This window comes from Saimiri boliviensis, chromosome 13 (genome assembly GCF_048565385.1).
Source record: "Saimiri boliviensis isolate mSaiBol1 chromosome 13, mSaiBol1.pri, whole genome shotgun sequence".
Classification (NCBI taxonomy): domain Eukaryota; kingdom Metazoa; phylum Chordata; class Mammalia; order Primates; family Cebidae; genus Saimiri; species Saimiri boliviensis.
Window position 1 is genome coordinate 9,880,029 of NC_133461.1, and position 16,139 is coordinate 9,896,167.

General features: G+C 38.4%; 1 protein-coding gene across 1 annotated transcript in view; it reads right to left on the reverse strand.

Moving 5' to 3' along the window:
• Positions 1-642: 642 nt before the first annotated feature.
• The window catches only part of DOK6 (docking protein 6), a 456,281-nt gene continuing 440,784 nt past the window's right edge, over positions 643-16,139 (reverse strand). The window contains exon 8 of the mRNA XM_003926000.4: positions 643-8,292. Within this exon, the coding sequence (XP_003926049.1) occupies positions 8,153-8,292 (140 nt within the window). The 3' untranslated portion in view covers positions 643-8,152. The remainder of the gene's footprint in view (positions 8,293-16,139) is intronic.

Below are 16,139 nucleotides of genomic sequence, written 5' to 3' on the forward strand. Positions count from 1 at the left end.
TCATTTTCAATTTTATTTTTGGCTATTAGAGAGTGAGCAGAGTACTGGAGGAAAAGCCATTTTCTGGATATCTTTTTTTTTTTTTTTTTTTTTTTGATACTGAGTCTCACTTTGGTGCCCAGGCTGGAGTGCAGTGGTGTGATCTTGGCTCATTGCAACCTCCACCTCTCAGGTTCAAGTGATTCTTGTGCCTCAGCCCCCTGAGTAGCTGGGATTTCAGGCACCTGCCACTGTGCCCAGGTAATTTTTGTAGCTTTTGTATTTTTAGTAGAGATGGGTTTTCAACATGTTGAGCAGGCTGGTCTTGAACTACTGACCTCAAGTTATCCACCTGCCTTGTCTTCCCAAAGTGTTGGGATTACAGGCGTGAGCCACCAGTACCTGGCCTGGATATCTTTTTACTAGAAAACAAGTGTTAATCTCTAGTGTCGTTTTCAGTATTAATATTCTATAATTCCTTCAAACCAGAGTCAACCTAATAAAAATTCAATTATATTAAAAGATAGGGTTAGGAAAACGTTGGAAATACATAATAAATTATTGGTAACCTTACATTTAATAAAGGACCTTCTTTCACTTTATTTTCAAAATAGCAAGCTAGTAAGTAAAGGAATAAGTAACATTTTAAACATTAGCAGAATATGATTGTCAGAATTTTGTTTAATTACATAGTTACATTTCATCACATGATAACAAAAATATAAGAAAACCAAGTATATTACAGTGTTAGCATTATTAAATAACTTGTGGATAAAACCATCAGTTTAGTTGTTCAAAATCTCAATCATGCAAAGTTGTGATGTAAAGTAGTATTTTTGAACTGCTTTGCCTTTAAGTGATGGAGCAAGTTTTAATATTGCACAACCTCATAGCAATACAATTTGCAAATTTTTTAGAATTATGAATAAGGCATTGGTAACAACAGATTAGGTTTATTTATTGATGGTTAAGACAAAAAACTGACTTCAGAAGAAGGTAATTCTTCAATTATGTATTTCATGTATTTTTACCAAGGGGAAAAATCACACAGACAGATTTAAAAATAATTTAATTTCCTAATTTTATTATTGCCTCATTATTATACTATTTTATGTTCTGCCAGAAATTCACATTTCAGTTCCAGGGACAGCTTTTGCTTTGCATCTCATCCCAAAACATAGTTCAACTAGTTTTTAAGTACAGATGTCCCCAAATTATCATTTATTTAGGATAGATTGTTACTAAAAATGAAGTATGCCAAATCATGTATTTTCCAACAGAAGCAACTTCATAATGGGTGTTTTATTTCTTAACAAGGGCCTAATTTCCAAAGTTATTTCTTATCAAAATGATCATAAACATTAGATTGAACCAACTACAAATGACATCCCTTTATAATATACAGTATAAGACTTCACAAAGTATATATAAATTAATTAAATAAAGATTTACAAAAAGCAAATATATAACACATAATTTAATACATTTTAGAGATTCATAGGGATAAGGATTTTGCAGGATGGGGTAATTCTGTGTGGATCTATTAAAGAAAAGGTAACGTCAGTGTAACACACAGAGTGGGTCAAAAGCCAAAAATGTGTGTGTGTGTATGTGTGTGCGTGTGTGTGCGTGTGTGTGTGTGTGTGTGTGCGCATGCACTAAGGTTGGGGTGGAGGGGCCTCTGCAGGTCTTGGAAAGTCTCCTGTCATCTGCAGTAAAAATGGAACTGGCTTTTATGTCAGGGAGCAGCCTGAGTTGTTGATGTCATTTATGCACTGCCTGCTAGAACTAAAGCAATATAGTATCTTAAAACTGGAAAGAATCATACTCTGTTAGAGGTTTTCACAACAAAGTTGAAGCTCCCCCACTCCACCCACTGATACATATATATGTATATATATATATATATTTTTTTACAAGAGTAAGCATTATTTCTTGAACTATGCACTATACATGTGAATCTGAATTTGATTTTAAATTATTATTTCATATTGACTTATATTTTGTTAATTTCTGATGGATATTTAGTATCAAGATACTACTATCATTTTGTTCTTTATTTTCCCTGGCTTTCAGTCCTTCTATAAAATAGCTAATGATCTGGAACTACTTTCTCAGCCATTTTAAGATGTTTTCTTTGAGAGAAATCCTGCAGTGACTTAAAAAAAAATTAAATCATTATCTCAGTTTCCTTCTTGGCCTGACTTTGGGTTTCTGAATATTGGATACCTGATCATAAGTAACTCTTCTGAGGCTGTGGGTCTCCTGAGGGAATTAACTATTCAATCCCAACATTAGCACAGCTACAGGTTGAGGGTGTAGACCTTGCTCCTTTCGATGTTCAATTTATGCTCACAGTCTAAAATCATCCTAAAAGCAGGAAAGAGTGAGGAGCTTAATTGTTTCAACTGCTAACATGGGCCCAAAAAAATGATTAGAAAATTTAAATCCATTCATTCTTCTGACAACTGGAATGTGGAGTTCAGACTAGGGAAACAGGCATAGAAGATCACTTAAAAAAAACTTACTAGTTAAACAGAATTGTTAGAGGAAATATTTCTACTACAAATGTAGTTTTTCTCCTTCAAACATTAATATTTACAAGATGTTAAAAATATTAAGGTAGGAGGAAAGTGAAAATTACAAGTAAAATGTGGTTTTCCTATTTAGTAATTTTAACATATTTATCTAAACTTCAGTTAATTTAAATTATTGTCCACTGAAGTTTATAAGGAAAAACTTGATGTATAAGGTATTGTCATGTAAAAAAGTCATTTCTCCAATTTTTGTTGATACTGGAAGCTTCTTGAGGCTTACATGAAAGAATGTAGCCCTGATGTTATCAGTCATCCAACAGAGTTGTGACAAATGCCATTAATAATGACACCATAAAAGTGCTAGGAAGTGATGATTCTAAAATTTATAATCACAATTACAATGTGATTATGATCAATTAGTAGGACTACAAAACACAAACACCTACTTAATTTTCTTTTTAGTTTGACCACCACTTTAGGATAACTAAGATTGAATTTCAAAGAACTGCATGACAACATATGAGTAAATAAAGCTTATACCAATCATTCATGAGCTACCAGAAATCTATGAATTGCCCCATAATACATCTCTACTGATATAGTTGGTAATGAGTTCAGCAAGAGTACAGGCATCTGAAAATCTGGGAAAACAAATGTACAAGGGTTTATTTATTTCAAGGCCATGTGGCATTTCTCAGCTCCCACTATGTCAAACTGGGAGACGTCATGGAGCCAAGAAAACATTCCTTGATTAGGAGCCTGGAACTAAGAGAAACGATTCTTGGCTCTTTCTTTGCCTTTAAACAAATTACAGCATCCATGGGTTTCAGTTTTCTCCTGAGGAAAACATAAAGTGGGACTTTTATTCTACATGACCTTTAAGAGTGCTCTGAGATCTAGCCAGCATTCCACCTGCATGGCCAATGTGCCCCAATCCCGTAAGAGTCTGTAAACTGTTTAGTGTCGCCTCTGCTGGCATAATTGAACAAATGTTACAAGATTCACATTCTTGAGTAAGAAAGAAAGGATTTGTGGCAGGTCTACAAAGAAAATGTGGGCAGTCTTTCAAATATGTTTATAAAGGATGCACACATGAGAGTGTTGATTTCATCTCACAGATCTGGCCCCACCCACCAGTCTCATCAATAATATATGTTCATCATGAAATTCAAATAAGGCTGGCTGTAGGAGAATTATTCTCGTATTCCTGAAGACACATTTTACTGTGTGGACTTGGTTACACATTCTTTTGCGTTAAACATTTTTCACTAAGCTGAAAGATGAATCTTTGTTGGGAATGTAGTGTCTTCCTGTAGTGACCTAAGACATGCCACAGATGTCCTCTGTAAATTGCATACTTAGTATGAAGCAACAGGAAGAAGGCCAAGTCCATGACACAGGCCTCAGGTTAGAATGCTAGAAAGGTAGAGACCAAGTGTAACTCTGGACATTTCATTGTATCCGTTATCATTTAACCTAAATTGTTGCCTTCAAGACTGGTTGCCATCCTCCCTCTCTCTCCTTTCCATGGGAAACTGCACTTCATAAATTTCATAGTCTACGAATACACACTCCATAAATTTCATAAGGTAAATTTGTGTGGCATATCATCCACTGTTAGCTATTAATGCATATCCAGTGGCATATCTATTTTGAGAAGGCTGTGTTCGGGAGATCATATAGTTAATGACGGAAGTAATTTGAAATTGCAAGGTATTTATAGACATGTTCATATCACAGGATGAGAGAAACATGTATAATTTTCACTCTGTGCAGTCTTCAGTATAATATTTTAAAATTAAACACAAATTGTTAAAGCCCTAAATCTCAGTCCCACTAGATGTATACTGCCCATTTATTGTGCTGTGCTATATATAATAGTCAAAACTGGAAACAGTTTTTTATGAGAACACCATTTCCTTAGCTTGTTTTCACTGTAGCACTAATGGCCAATTTGAGTAAATGGCTCAAATAATCTAGGGAGTAGCGTCCCCATGCTTTTATTTTTTCCAAAGTTTTCTGAGATACTAGCCAAACAATGAGGAGCACACATCAATTTTTATGATGTGTTTTTAATATTTACAATAAAGATACTACAGGTGATAAACTGGATCTGTAGGAACTATGACTAATAATGTAAAGTTATCAGTCCACTGTTTCCATACTGAACATTTTATAGGTGATGAAAGATTTTCAAACATAATTTCCCAATGAATACAGAGAAGAATTATACAAGAAACTAGGACTAGTTCTCTAGTTACTAGTTGGTGAAAAAGGTGAGGTTTATTTTTAATAAGTATGTTTCACTCAATTTCACATGCTCTATCGACAGCATCTTCCCTAATACATATTTTTCTTTCAAACTCTGGCAGTGGCCAGAACCTATTGATTCATACGTATTTGCAACCTGCGTAAATAAATTAGTTCTGAGTGCTTACTGTTTGTTCAATAAGTCAGTGAAAATGTGTTTTCTTTTCCACCTCCACCCCCACTCCCCAGAATAGGAAACTATTGGATCGAAGTTGTTTTGTACTTTTCTGCATTTTACGTGTAATGTCATGTGTCAGTCATGTGTACATTAATTAATATTATCAGAAGAAAAATTGGAAGACATAATAAATAAGTTCCCTCATGTAATCTTTCAGTGAAACGGATACCTCCTCTAGGCTTTGTCTGTTTTCAGAACTATTATTCATCACGTTAGGTTCCTTTGTCATCGTCTCTTCCAACCTGATGCAGAAACGGTGACCATCTGTTTATCTGTACAAATCTGGATGGAATTCAAACTGAGTCACTTTCAGGAACCATAAGATATCTTTGGTTCATACGAATTCCTCCCTCACATTGAAAAAGACATATATATTAAAGATACAATACAATTTTTGAAGGGAGAAATGACTTACAAAGTGCAGAGGCATTCCCAGTCAAAAACCTACGAGCTCAAGCGAGTGGTATACATAGCCATGACGCTTCTGGTTGCTCCAGTGAAACTGATTTTACGAAGTTCCAGGAGACTGGCACAGTGACTTTCCATCTTTGGTTTTGGTAGAAGATTGATCTGTTTGCCATTTTTATTACAATGAACACTGCCTCATGTCAAGTTTATTAGGTTAATATAAATTCTCCTACCTGTTCATTTAGCAGTTTTGACTCAGCTACAACTGTGTGTGGACTTGGAGGAGTATGCTAGAATAAAGCCCCCAAAAATATACCACGAGAGAGATTATAGCATTATTCTCATTGTGATGAGATCTGGTTAAAAACTTGGGAAATAGATTTCTCTCACACACACTCTTTGTACAACATTATTTTCAGAATGAACTGGCCCAAGGTTACGCCTGATCTTTGGTGCTCCTTCAGTTATATTCATTGGTAGTGATCAGAACCAAATGGAATTCTTGAAGCAATTGCATGCAGATATTTGTCTCCTAAGAAATAGACACAAGAGCAGACTCATCTAATTAGCAGAATCCCTCCCTGGACTCGCTGTTTGTGCTTCCAGCACGTGAATAAAGCTGAGATGTGAACCAGGACCCCTGAGGGCCGTTCCCCATAAGTCCCTTGTAGAAACTTTTGGTGTCTAAGCAACAGCTCGACTGAGTGAGCCGGCGAGAGGCTTGCTCTGAATGTGGCCCCACTAGGAACTGTGCTCAAGTGGTCTCAGCTGGGAGTTGCTCTGGAGTATCTGGCTAAAGGCATTTCAAAAGTAAATGCCATGTGCTAAAGAAATTCAGAAGTGTTTAACCCCAAAAGCTGTAATTTCAAGGAAGGCTGTACAGTTGTAGGAACCAGTCATCTGCTCCTCTGCTATGTCAGCAAAATTCACAGTGCAGAGAACTTGGGTAATTTTCTTTTTATCCCTGAAAGCTTAGGATAATTATTTTTTGCAGCCACATTAACTCTTATGATTAGTATCTTGATGGGGTTTTCATACCTAGCGGAGTGATTTGGAGAGCCTAGATAGTTGCTGTAAGTGCACATTTATCTAGGAGAGATCGGAACCACTTTTATTTCGTGGTAATTCACTGAAATGAATTGTCAATCTGCACTCACGCTAGGGATAGGGATGAAAAGACAAGTTGTCAGAGATCAGCAAAAATGGTACCCTTTCAAAGACTAATTTTGATAGTTTAAAAAAATTTTCTATTAACAAAAAAACTGAGTTTTCATCTTGTATGACCTGGGCTCCTTGTTCTTTAACAATACTCCACCCTAGAGTATTTGAGAGATAACCATCTTAGGAACAAGGCTTCAGATGATTCAGGCAGGATCATTTTTAATTTTACTTCAGTCCAAAATTAAGGGCAAATATATCTTTGTTGACCTGAAACTCTTTCAGTTCACGTGGAAATCGTGAATTCCCTTTAAACACTGTAGGTTTGTAATCAGTGTCAGGGATGATGAAAATTATATTTGTTGCATTTTTTTCTTACAGTCTCAGACAACCTGTGTCCAGTAAAAGAAAACAGAAAGCCCTGCAAGTTCTGGTTACACAGTAAATCACAAGCCCCCAGTGGTTTTCTGAGAACAGCATCTATGACATTTTAAATATTGATAAGCACCTGTGCCCATTTTGTTTTTCTCTTTACTGTAAAATAGCTGAGTTCTTTTTAGGTGTATTCTTTCTTTCTTAAAGAATTTTTCATTTAGAACCTCTCTTTTTTCCCAAGGTTAAATGGAAGCTGATCAGTGTTCACACGGAATCCACCTCACGTAGATCAGATGGATGGCCAAAGGGAGCAACATTGTCAATGACAAGGAAACACTCACCAGAAAGACAGTGCATGACATGATGTGCAGGACAGCTAGGCTGCTTCTTTTGCTTCTGAATGTTCCCCTTTTCATATTTTTGATTACCCTTGTCACAGGAGCAGACTGGATTACATATACTTTTGCTAATAAGAAGCCTTTTTTTTACAGCACTATTTAAAAAATAGCTATTCAACGTAACAATCTTAATTTTGGTTTTCAACAATTTAAGTGAGTATAATCTGTCACCCCAGCACATGTTTGATAAATACTTGTTATATATAGATGGATATAGCAATATCCACATTTGTCTACACACACACACACACACACACACACACACACACGAGTACAGCTACAGGGCCCTGCTTAATAGTGTGTTCTGAATTTCATGTTCTCTTAATTGTCGCTGGGTTTATTTATATGCAGTTATGATACCATTTGTAGAGCTTACTGGGTGTGTCCCTGTCAAAACTTTAAAAGCCACAGAGGTTGTGGAGGGTCACCATTATGTCTAAGAACAGACCCTGTGAGGTCAGTGAGAGGTGCCCACCACCCAGGCATACCCCAGCATGGGCAGCTTTTCCCAGTGCTGAGGTTTCTGCTACTGTCAGACCCAAAGAATTTTATTTATTTAAATAACTTCATACGATTTGGATTCTATTTATGTAAAACATAGATTCCCCCAAAGAAATTCAATAAATAAAAGACTTAGCCACTGAATCAAGGAAGCAGAACTCCAGTTTTTAACCTTCCAATGAGACTGGGGCTAGACCCAACCCATTTCAACTTGTACTGCAATTGGTCTTCCAGGAGGCAGAGGGTGCAATGACCCCACTGACGGGTTCAGGACAGACTGTCTCTCTGGTCAGCAGCGGCTCTCTGTGTCATTGGATGAGGCTAGAGCTGTAGCTGAATCCATAGCTGCTGGACCGTGACAACGGCTGCTGGGCCTCTTCACTCTGCTCTGGGGCATAGCTGGGAAATGTCTGTGCACGAGACATCTTTGAGGCACCAAACCCATGACCTAGAGAGGAAGAAAGGAGACCTGTACTAAGAAACAGATTCAGAAGCACAAAAGGATAAATACTATCTCTACTTACCTGTCTTCCTATTTATTTTTAAAAACAATAAACAAGGCAGCAGCTTTCATGTCTTCAATATTGAGCTCAAGGTAAGTTGGGAAAAACTGAGCAATTTTGTTGCCCTGATCCTTGACGAGTTAAAATGTATTCGTATCTCAGTATTTCCTCCAAACGTACTTTGCCAAAAACTCTGGATGCCAGAGAGCTAGGTAGATTTTCTAGGGAATCTCAAACTTCTAATATTCTTTAACTTTTAAAATAAAAGCAGAAAAGCTTTTCCCCAGAAAAAAGCTGTTTTTGATGGAGAGCCTATAAGCTGCTTTCTTTTCCTTTATGCTCAATTTCAGCATACAAAGCAAATTACACACTTTCTTAAAATCTCTGGAAACAGGCAAGCTATGCTTTATCCTAACCAGTAACCATCAGTTCTGAGGAAAAGGCTTTTACAAAGGTAGAGGTAGAGATTCTGACTTATCCTAGCGGTGTGTGAGTCACCTAACTCACTTCCTGATATGGTTAACCCAAACAAGCCCAATGGTTACCAAAATGGCCTGAAAATTAAATTCCATACAAAATACGTTTAAAGAAATTGCTGTCTATGCTTTTGGTTGTTCAGCTGCACCCCTGCCATGAGAAATAGTCTATCGCAGACCAGAATCAGAAGTGATTACCCAAAACATATCAGAATGCTAACAATGTAGAGAGGAAAAATATGCGTACTAAGGCTTCAGATGAACCTTCCAGTCGTTTCCTCATCTTTGTTTTTTCCCCCTCTCATCCTTTTAAGCCAGCAATTATTCTTCATACTTGAGAATGATTTGTATCTAATGAATGAGCTTAGCGGGAGAAGAAAAATAGATGTACTATGTCACGCTCTTTCCGAGTTTCTGTTTTACCCAAAGGAGGGGCTGTGCTGAGTCTGATTTGTGTGTTATCTGATCGCTTGGTCGAGGAACACAGAGAAGACGGTCTGTTAACCTCGAGCACCGACCATCTATCTCTGAGTCAGGCTCCTCAGGTGGTTCTGTCCTTGGCAATGTCAATCACTTTAAGCCTGTTTTATTGCCAGGTGTGTCTGGCGCCGTGGAAAATATTCTCTCAGTGTGGGATGCTTGGGAGGCTGGGAGGAAACTCAAATGAACTGGATGATAAAAGGCTACTTAAAACGGAACCACTTAACCACTTAGTGGCAGAACCACTTAAATGTCAAAAAACTGAGAGAAAATTCTTGCATTAAAAAAAATTATTTTAGATTCCCTACGTCCTGGATTCTGTTGCTGTCCACGTCAAGGAAAGCGCACCAGGCTCACCAAGAGCGGATCAGAGAAAACAGGGGCTTTTCCCCGGCACCTCCTGCCCGACGCCCTTGGCTCTGCTGGCGCCAGGTCTCTGAGTTTCCAGAACTTTCTGCCCCACGGCACCTGCAAGCCCTACTGACCCTTCCCTTCCCTCCCCTCTCTCCCAGGGTCCTGGCCCGCAGGCTTGAGGGTTGTGATGCCTCCTGCTGTTTCACATGCTGGCATTTTCTCATTGGTTCCCCCAGCTCCTTAAGCGGACGCCTCGCCTCATCAAATTCTCTTAACAGCTTCAGCTGGGTGCATCTTCTTTCTCGCAGGACCCTGATGATATAGTGAAGGAAAAATGAAGCAGGGCAGAGGAGGAGAGGAGTTAGAGAGTTCAAGGATGGGTTAGGCTGGGCGCGGTGGCTCACGCCTGTAATCCCAGCACTTTGGGAGGTCCAGGCGGGTGGATCACGAGGTCAAGAGATCGAGACCATCCTGGTCAACATGGTGAAACCCCGTCTCTACTAAAAATACAAAAATTAGCTGGGCATGGTGGCGCGTGCCTGTAATTTCAGCTACTCAGGAGGCTGAGGCAGGAGAATTGCCTGAGCCCAGGAGGCGGAGGTTGCGGTGAGCCGAGATCGCGCCATTGCACTCCAGCCTGGGTAACAAGAGCGAAACTCCGTCTCAAAAAAAAAAAAAAAAAAGGATGGGTTAAGGCAGTGGTTAGAAAAGAAGCTGGGAGAGGAGTTAGGGGCGGGACTAGGGGAGGGGCTAGGGGAGGAGTTAGGGGCGGGATCAGGGGTGGTGCTAGGGGAGGAATTAGGGGAGGGGCTAGGGGAGGCAGCTAGGGGAGGAGTTAGGGGAGGGGCTAGGGAGAGACTAGGGGAGGAGTTAGGGGAGGGGCTAGGGAGAGACTAGGGGAGGAGTTAGGGGAGGGGCTAAGGAGGAAATGGAGGAGGGGCTAGAGAGGAGTTAGGTGTGAGGCTGGGGAGGGGCTAGGGAAGGAGTTAGGGAGAGACTAGGGAGGCTCTAAGGAGAGACTAGGGGCGGGACAGGGGAGGATGGGGGAGGAGCTAGAGGAGGAGTTAGGGAGATTAGGAGAGGATCTAGGGGGCGACTAGAGTGGAGCTACGGGAGGCGTTAGGGGAAAATCTAGGGGTGAGACTTGGGGAGGAGTTACAGGGACTGGGGAGGAGCTAAGGTAAGGGCTAGGGAAGGAGGCGGTCAGGAAAGTAACTAGGGGAGGGGTTAGGGACGGGATTAGGGAAGAGGGGAGGAGCTGGGGGAGGCTCCAGGGGAGGGGCTAGGGGAGATTTTTAGGGAGTGGTTACCGTTAGAGGTGGGAATCTCTGGAGCTAGAACACCAGCTGTATGTGCGGCCTCTGCTACTTACTAGCGTGTAACCCATGGTGAGGGAATTACGTCATCTCTGGGTTTCTCAGTTTCCTTACCTAAAAATTCTGGATGATAATAGTGGCACTTAGCTTATCGGATCCTTCTGAGTATTAATGGATTACGTGCTGTGCGCTGTCACCATGCCACGGGAGTATCCAGGCAGGATGGGTGACCAGGGAGGTCGGTGAAGGCCTCCTAAGGAGGTGGCTTTCTGGCATGATGAAATGACGAAGTTCTAATACACTAGGCTGATATGGGAAACAGCACTTAAAAGTTTTAATGCTTGTATCTCTTACCAGTGACTCTAGGTAATATTTCATAGTTTCTGTAATTGGGGATACTGGCACTTACCAGCATAAGAGAGCTGGAAAGTCTAATATTAAGATAACGCTCCTGGCCTTGGTTTTATCCTGTTATTTTAAAACAGTTTTAGGCATATCTGAAAGAGAACAAATGCTGAAGCACCTTTAATTCACATTCCTTGTGGGGTGAGAACTGAAGCTTGAGTTGAAAATTCAAAATACACTTTGCCTATTAACACAGTTTTAAAAATCCTAGAATCTTAGCTGTAAATAGTCAATCGTGCAATTACTATTTACAATAATCTATTAAAACGATTCAAGGCTCCACAGGAAAGATAAAGTATGGAAGGTATGGTCCCTGACTTTCAGAGTCTACATGCTGTTCAGAGTCTACATGCTGTCTCTGATGGTCAGAGACAGACAACAATAAACATCAAATCAAGAGTCCACACAGCCAGTGCTATAGAGGGTCACAGAAGAAAGCCAATGGGGCTTAGAAGAACATGTTATAAAACTGTACACATCACTTCAATAATCACAAATAGCTTCCTCTGCAAGTGTCTAAACTCCCCCACTACCATGGACTTTTGAAACAGACAGATGAGTTCTTCCATGCCTTTTGGAGCCTCAATTTTTCTGCATGGGGAGAATAAGGTATTTTGAAGATTGAAATGAAACAACATCTAGGAAGACACCTAGTATGACAGGGACGCAATAAATGTTAATTTTCTTTTTTCTGCACTAAAGGGGTCATATTCTTGCATTTTTTCCCTCACACCTATGCTTTCTCCACCATCTCAATATGCTGTTCCTCTTGCTATGATTCAAATTTGTCCTCCAAAGTTCATATGTTGAGAACTTAATTTTCAATGCAACAGCATTGGGCAGTGGGGCCTAATAAGAGGTAATTCTTTCATGAGGGCTGTCATCATGAATAGGTTAATGGTTAATGTCATTGCCACAGAAGTGGGTTGTCACAGAAGTGGCTTTGTTATAAAAGTGAGTTCAGCTCCTTTTTGCTGTCTCATCCTATCTTGCCCCTTAACCTTCCACCACAGGATGGTGCAAGCAGAAGGCTCTTACTAGATGTGGACCCCTCAATATTGGACTTCCTGGCCTCCAGTAAATACATTTCTTTTCTTATGAATTAGCTAGTCTGTGGTATTCTGTGATAGCAACACAAAAAAGACTGAGACATTCACTATGACATGCTTAGAATATTTTCCCCTTCAAGGTCAGCATTGCTTTCTTCACCTCCTCTGTGAAGGATTTCTAGTCTAATTAGAAATTAAATGATGATTTCTCTGACTGCAGCCATTTCTTTACAAATAATTCACAAATGATGCTATTTAATATATATTACAAAAATAGCACACCTGAATCAGTATATTGAAGTATATATGAAGGTTTTGTAAATGCTGTTTGATTTTGGCAACAATAAGTATGAGAATAAAAGAGACAAAGAATTACGCTTTTTTTTCAATGTTCATTTGAATTATGCCCCTAGGCAGTGTGGATGGAAGCAAAACAAAATAAAAATCAACTTTGTGTCTCAGATGAAAAGCCTGACGCAACAGACTTGCTCATCACACTATACAAGGACTCTAGTTAAATGCTTCCTAAACTTTTCCCCCAGATCACCCACTAAAGACAAATAAGGTGAATATGTACCTTTGGACTCTGAGGGATGCTACAATTTAAAGGCAATAAAATTGTTAATGGTTATTGGTTTATTTTAAAAGTCCTGTTATCTTTTCTAATCTATTGTGTATTGATGTTTGTTTTAATAGAAAATACTATTTTCTACCCATGTATCTAGGTAATGTTAACAATCTGAGGGAAAAAAAAGACCACATCACATTTATCTTGTAGTTCAAGTATACTCTGAAATGACGCTCATACCACCACTACCCACCAACTTCTCACTTGGTTATGTATACATGCCCTAGAAATGTCCCATTTCATAAATAAGAAAATATATTGGCTACAGAGCCATTTAAAACAGTTGCTTTATTCCGCCAAAATTATATGACCCTCTCTCTAATTCCAGCAATCCAAGAGTATCATACAACAAAAGCAAAACCACTCTAGCCTTAAAAAGAAGCTTCCCTGCTGTGTCATAAAAACTCTGAACTAGTAATGAACTAGAAGGAGCACAAATTAAGTAGAAAATAACAATCAGATTGAAATGCAAGACCAGAGATTCACATTATGAATGGAAGAGAAAATGGAGAATGACAGCATACTGTGAATATCCTCTCCTTCCTGAGGAATTAGGAAACGCATTGTTGCTGACACAGAGTGACCGCCAAGGATTCCCTTTTTGCTAGCCTCAGATTTTTTATCTTAGTAACACTGATATTCTGAGACATGTATAGAATGTGTAATAATCAAGTCAGGGTAATTGGGATATTCATCATCTCAAACATTTATCTTTTTTTGTGTGTTGGGCATGTTGTAGTTCTTTTCTTCCAGCTATTTTTGAAAAATACAATAAATTATTGTTAACTATAATTTATCTACTACACTGTGGAATACTGAAATGTATTCCTTCCATCTGACTGTATTTTTGTTTCCATTAACCAGCTTCACTTCATACCCTTCTTGCCCCCTTTCCCTTCCCAGCCTCTGGAAACCACAATTCTATTCTCTATCTCCATGAGATCCACGTTTTCAGCTCTCACATATGAGTGAGAACCTGTAATATTAGTCTTTCTGTGCCTGGCTTATGTCACTTAACATAATGACTCTAGTTCCATCCATGTCACTGCAAATGACAGGATCTCATACCTTCTTATGGCTGAATAGCATTCCATTGTGTATATGAACCACATTTTTTTTTATCCATTCATCTGTTCATGGACATAGGTTGATTTTATTTCTTGGCTATTGTTAAATAGTGCTGCATTAAACATGGGAATGCAAATATCTCTTTGACATACGAATTTTCTTTCTCTTGGATATATACCTAGAAGTGGGATTCCTGGATCATATGATAGTTCTACATTTCGTTTATTTTGAAAAATCTCCATTTTATTTTTCATGATAGCTGTACTACTTAACATTCCCACCCACAGTAAGTGAGCATTTCCCCTTTTCCACATTGATAGCATTTGTTATTTTTTGTCTCTTTGATAATAACAGTCTAAGGGGGATGAGATAATATCTCATTGTAGTTGTGATCTGCATTTCTCCAATGATTAGTTATGTTGAGCTTTTTTATATATCTGCTTGCCACTGTGTATCTTATTTTGAGAAATGTCTATTCAGGAGTTTGCTTATTTTTACCATTTTGCTTTTTTTTGGGTATTGTTTGAGTTATTTATATTCTGATTATTAATCCCTAGTCAAATCGATAGTTCAGAAATACCTTCTCCCATTCTGTAGGTCATCTCATCACTTTGTTAGTTTTTTTTCCCTCTGCTGTGCAGAAGCTTTTTAGCAAGATAATAATACCATTGGTCTATTTTGCTTTTGTTACCTGTGCTTTTGTGGTCTTACTTCCAAAAATCATCCAGACCAATGTTCTTTAGCATTTCCCCAATGTTTTCTTTTAGTAGTCTCATAGTTTTAGGTATTATATTAAAATCTTTGCTCCATTTTGGGTTTATTTTTGTATGTGGTGAAAGATGGGGATCTAGTTTAATTCCATGTATAAATAACCAGTTTTTTGCAGCACCATTTATTAAGCAGACTGTCCTTTATGTAGAGTATGCTCTCAGCACCTTTGTTAAAAGTGCTGTAAGGGCGTGGATTTATTTCTGGGTCCTCAACTCTTTTCCACTGTTCTGTGTTCTGTTTTTTCGCCAGTACCACCATGCTCTTACTATGCCATTGTAGTCTACTTTGAAATTGGATAGTGTGATGCCTCCAGCTTTGTTCTTTTTGTTTAGGAAAGCTTTGGTTATTTGGGATCTTTTGTGGTACCATGTAAATTTTAGAATTGTCTTTTCTACTTCTGTAAAGAATTCACTGGTATTTTGATAGGGATTGCATCGAATCTGTAGGTGGCTCTGGGTATTATGAACATTTTAACAATATTGATTCTTCCAAACCATGAACATGGAAAATCTCTTCATTTTTCGTACTCTTCAATTTCTTTCATCAGCATTTTATAGTGTTCCTTGTTGTAAATATGTTTTACTTGTTTGGTTACATTTATTCTTACATATTGTGTTTGTATTAATGGCCATTGTAAATGAAATTGTTTTCTATATATTTGTAGCCATTGTAAGTGAAATTGCTGTCTTTATTTTTTTTTTTTCAGATTGTTTGCTGTTAGCGTCTAGAAACACAGGCCATAATGAATAAAGAGATTGAAGCATTAATAAATATCTTCCACCAAAGAAAAGCCCAGGACCTAGTGGATTCACTGCTAACCTTTGCCTAACATGCAAAGAAGAACTAATACCAGTTTTACTCAAACTCTTTAAAAAATATTGATGAGGAGAGGATATTTCCAAACTTACTCTATGAGGTAAGTATGACTCTGATACTAAAACCAGACAAAGACAGGAAAAAAGCAGAAAACTACAGGCCAATATCTCTTAGGAACATAGGTTCAAAAATTCTTAACAAAGTAATAGCAAACAGAATTCGACAATGCCTTAAAGAGATCATTCACCTTAATCAAGTGCGATTCATCCTCAGGATGCAAGGATGGTTTAAAAATCAATAAACATGATACATTACATCAACAGAATCAAGGACTAAAACAAAAACTACCCAATCATTTTAATAGATGCTATAGAAGCACTTGGTAAAATTTCACATCCCTTCATGACAAAAGACCCTCAACAAATCGGA